We start from the raw sequence: 4,030 nt of genomic DNA, 5'->3' as shown, positions 1-4,030 counted from the left end.
GAATGGCTGGGGGTGCCGACAACACAGCAGACAGTAGCAGGGATATCAGAGTATAAGGGCTCTCTCTAGTGGGGGGAGGGAGGCTATGGGAGGGTGCTATCTGGGAAGTCAGTGTAAAAATTAATTCATTAATTTTTTTAAAAAGACCAATAGGGACTGGTGAGATGGCTTAGCAGTTAGGAGTACTGACTGCTCTTGCAGAGGACCCAGGTTCAAATTCCAGCACCCACATTGCAGCTAACAACCATCAGTAACTCCAGTTCCAGAGGATCAGACACTTCTGACCTTTGCCAGCCGGCATTGCACAACACAGTTGCACTTACACACACATGCAAGCATAACACTCATATACATAAGATAAAAATAAATAAAATTTTTAAAACTTATTTTAAAAAAGCAGTAATTTTAGTTTATTCAAAATTCAAAAAGTATCTAGCTATTGCAATCTAAGCTTATATCGTCCTGTAACTGTTTTGTGGTAGGTACTAAAAGGCCATGACAAAGATGAAGAACACACTTTGGAAACTGAAAATAAAAAACTAGTAGAAGACCAGGAAAAACTGAAAACGGAATTGAAGAAGGCTTCAGATGGTAACTTTGTGTGCATGTAAAAAAGTGAAAAGGCTAGCAGATATTTTATGCTATTATATACACTTCACTGTTTTCTTTAAACAAAACTAATGGCTAAACGTCCTTCTGACCAAGTACAAAGAATGACCTATTTATATTCCTGCTCAAATATGATAAAGCATTGTGCCAAGAGAAACATGTTTTGTTATATAGAAAAACATGTAGGTGTTTCAGGTCTGTGTTGTAAATATAAAAATTCCTGCCTCAGCAAAGAGATATGGGCATGAAAACTTTCTCGTAATATATTTTTGTAAAATGAGTCACATTTTTCCATCATCATATATTATTTTGTAAAAGTAATCAAAAGAGGACAGCCTTGGTTATAGAAAATAATAATACTCTGCTTAAGTCCTAATATTTCCAACCCACTAACTTTAAATTTTAAAAAATTTCTAGAGAAAGACCCAAAATAAGCATCAATCTGGGATGTCAGCTGAGAAATTGAGGTCTCATGTCAAAGTACATTGCACTGTAGCACATCCTAAATCCAAATCCATGAAGTCAACTGTTTCTGCACTAAAAATCAAAAGTGTTCTGATAGTAGTTTATCCCTTGTCAAAGAATACTATATTGTTGTCTTACTGTATAACATAGTAAAGTAGATACTCCAAATCAGTTGTTGTTCTAAAAACTTCTAAGTGTGTGTGGCTTGACCCCTGGCATTGTATCTGTGTATAGAGACAAATAATCCTTGATGTTAGGCAGACACAGGAATCTATTCATGGTCAAAGTTGTCAGGGTTAAGGTAGTGATGAGTGCATAGGCCTTCTCCAATTCTGATTCTCCTCTACTACTTTAAAGTAAAGTAAATATGATTCAGTGACTGAATCAAAGACCTACTTGATATCATTGTGAATTTAGGTTTTCTTCAAGTTCACATACTAGAAGTTCTCTATAATATAACTTGCTATTGTTAAATACGTTGTTTGAATAGGATTTATTTCATCAAGGAACGTTTGAATTTTAAATTGAAATTCCAAAGATAAAAGCTAATTCTGTAAACAAAAACTCACAGGAGGATATTTAGGTGATGTAAAGTTCTTTAGTTATTTTCCTGTTTCTAATTTAAACTTAAAAGAATAAGAGTAGCAGAGGAAGGTAATTTAGGCTCAGTATGTTAAAAATACAAGAAGTGATCCTCCTCCCTCTGCCTCTTCAGCATATCCTACCAGTGTGCGCCACCACAACTGGCGTATTAATTCAACTGTGAACCTAAACATTTACAACCACTTTTGAAAGAGATTCATCTTTGCAGTCACCACTGAGATGGATCAATGGCCATGTCTTGAAGACGAATGATGGGGAGGCCCAAGAGGTCAATATCATTCCATGATTGTCCCACACCTATCACCCCCTCCAAGGCTCAGGGAATTTCACAGAAGAGGTGGGCAGAAAGTTCATAAGAGCCAGAGTCAGCTGTATAGAGATTAGAGATGCACGTGCAAATGTCTTAATGTCAGTTGTATTGAAAATGAATTTTTCTGTATGAAACTGGGTATTTTAATAGTGAAATGGAGATCTTTTTTAAAGTTTAAAATGTCATTTAATTTTATGTCTTACAGGGTTTATACTGAGTATAATATTGTATAACTGTATTAATTCAACTGTGAACCTAAACATTTACAACCACTTTTGAAAGAGATGTATCTTTGCTCTGGAAATTGTTATTGAATATGTTAAAGCTGTAAAAGAGTGCTTCTTCTAATCATGTGGTTATTCTATAAAATTTTTTAAAAATTAAAAAAAATACAAAAAGTACCTTTCTAGACAAGATTGGTTTAGTATAGACTCAAATTCAAAAGTCTAGTTATAGTTAGTACTGTTATATTTTCTGCAATTCCAAAAGATTTGGACATAATTAAGAAATTGTAGCACTTATATGAAAATGAGTTTAGTGGCCCTTTATCCTCTGCAATAGTGATTTCAGGATTCTTTTATTTACTCAGCATAAAATGTTGTTAATCCTTTTAGAGATTGTGAGGTGTTATTTCCAAAGTACCTTTAATTAGCTTTAAAAATTTGTTAGAAAATCTTTTTCATATTTGACAAAGATCTCTTATGTTGTAAGTAGGTGGTGTGAAAATTAAAGACAAGAAGGCTGAGAGTGTTCAGTTAGTATAGTGTTTGAATAGCAAGCATAAGACGCTGTATTCACTCCCCAGTACTTGGGAGGTCGAGGCAAGAGGGATTAGAAGTTCAGTGTCATTCTTGCCTACATAGTGTATTTGAAGCCAACTTTGACTGCATGAGACTGTCTCAAAAAATATAAAATACAGAGTTGAAGAGATGGCTCAGTCTTTAACTTGCTTGCAGTATAAGTATAAGGACCTGAGTTTAATCCCAGCACCCATGTAAAAGTCAGGGATGGTGACAAATCACTTGTAAATTCTAGTTATGAGGAGGTAAAACAGGCAGATCTCTGTAGCTTGCTGGCCATCCAATCTAGTAGAATCAGTGATCTCCAGGTTCAGTGAAGAAAACACTCAGTATTAACAGCTGGTCTGTGCATAGACAGACAGACAGACACACACACACACATGTGTACATGTGCACATACAAACACACAAATAAGAAAATACATGAAAAAAAAAAAGAAGGGCCAGCAAAATTGCTCAGCAGATAAAGACCCTTGTCACCAAAGCCTGATGACCTGAGATCAATCCCTGGGACCCACATGGTGAAAGGAGGGAGCCAACTCCTAAAAGTTGTCCTCTGTCATGCCCCCCCATACACACACAATAAATAAATTTAATAATATTTTTGAAGACAAGAATAGGTTTGATGTCATGGTAAACTTCTCTTAACCCCCTCTAGTCAATTTAGTTTCTTCCTTTGCTTTTCAAATTTTACAGTTCTGAGATATTTTGAGCTTTAACTTCCTAAGCCTGACATAAAAACCAAACTGAATATTACTTCAGTATTTCTTTAAAAAAAAAATTGAGGGGCTGGAGAGATGGCTCACTGGTTAAGAACACTGGTTGTTCTTACAGAAGACACAGGTTTGAATCCCAGCACCCACATGGCAGCTAATAACTGTCCATATTTCCAGTTCCAGGGGATCCAACGGCCTCTTCTGTTCTCCGTGGGGATTGCATGACACAGATGCACTTACCTACATGCGGGCAATATACTCATACATATAAAATAAAAATGATGGCTCACTGGTTAAGAACACTGGTTGTTCTTACAGAAGACACAGGTTTGAATCCCAGCACCCACATGGCAGCTAATAACTGTCCATATTTCCAGTTCCAGGGGATCCAACGGCCTCTTCTGTTCTCCGTGGGGATTGCATGACACAGATGCACTTACCTACATGCGGGCAATATACTCATACATATAAAATAAAAATAATAAATGTTTTTTTAAAGTTCAAATTTTTTTAAAATTATTTAATAAC

The 4,030-nt window shown here is 35.8% G+C and overlaps 1 protein-coding gene across 2 annotated transcripts in view; it reads left to right on the top strand.

Annotated features, from left to right (window-relative positions):
• Bcap29 (B cell receptor associated protein 29) overlaps window positions 1-4,030 on the top strand; it is a 69,539-nt gene that overhangs the window by 24,843 nt on the left and 40,666 nt on the right. For both annotated transcript variants that reach the window (XM_008830721.3, XM_008830720.3), the window contains exon 6: window positions 483-591. In XM_008830721.3, the coding sequence (XP_008828943.1) occupies window positions 483-591 (109 nt within the window). The remainder of the gene's footprint in view (window positions 1-482; window positions 592-4,030) is intronic.

Source organism: Nannospalax galili, unplaced genomic scaffold, assembly GCF_000622305.1.
Source record: "Nannospalax galili isolate Female #2095 unplaced genomic scaffold, S.galili_v1.0 scaffold312, whole genome shotgun sequence".
NCBI classification, from domain to species: Eukaryota; Metazoa; Chordata; class Mammalia; order Rodentia; family Spalacidae; genus Nannospalax; species Nannospalax galili.
The sequence above is the reverse complement of the archived record's forward strand: the minus strand, read 5'-3'. Positions and strand labels throughout refer to the sequence as shown.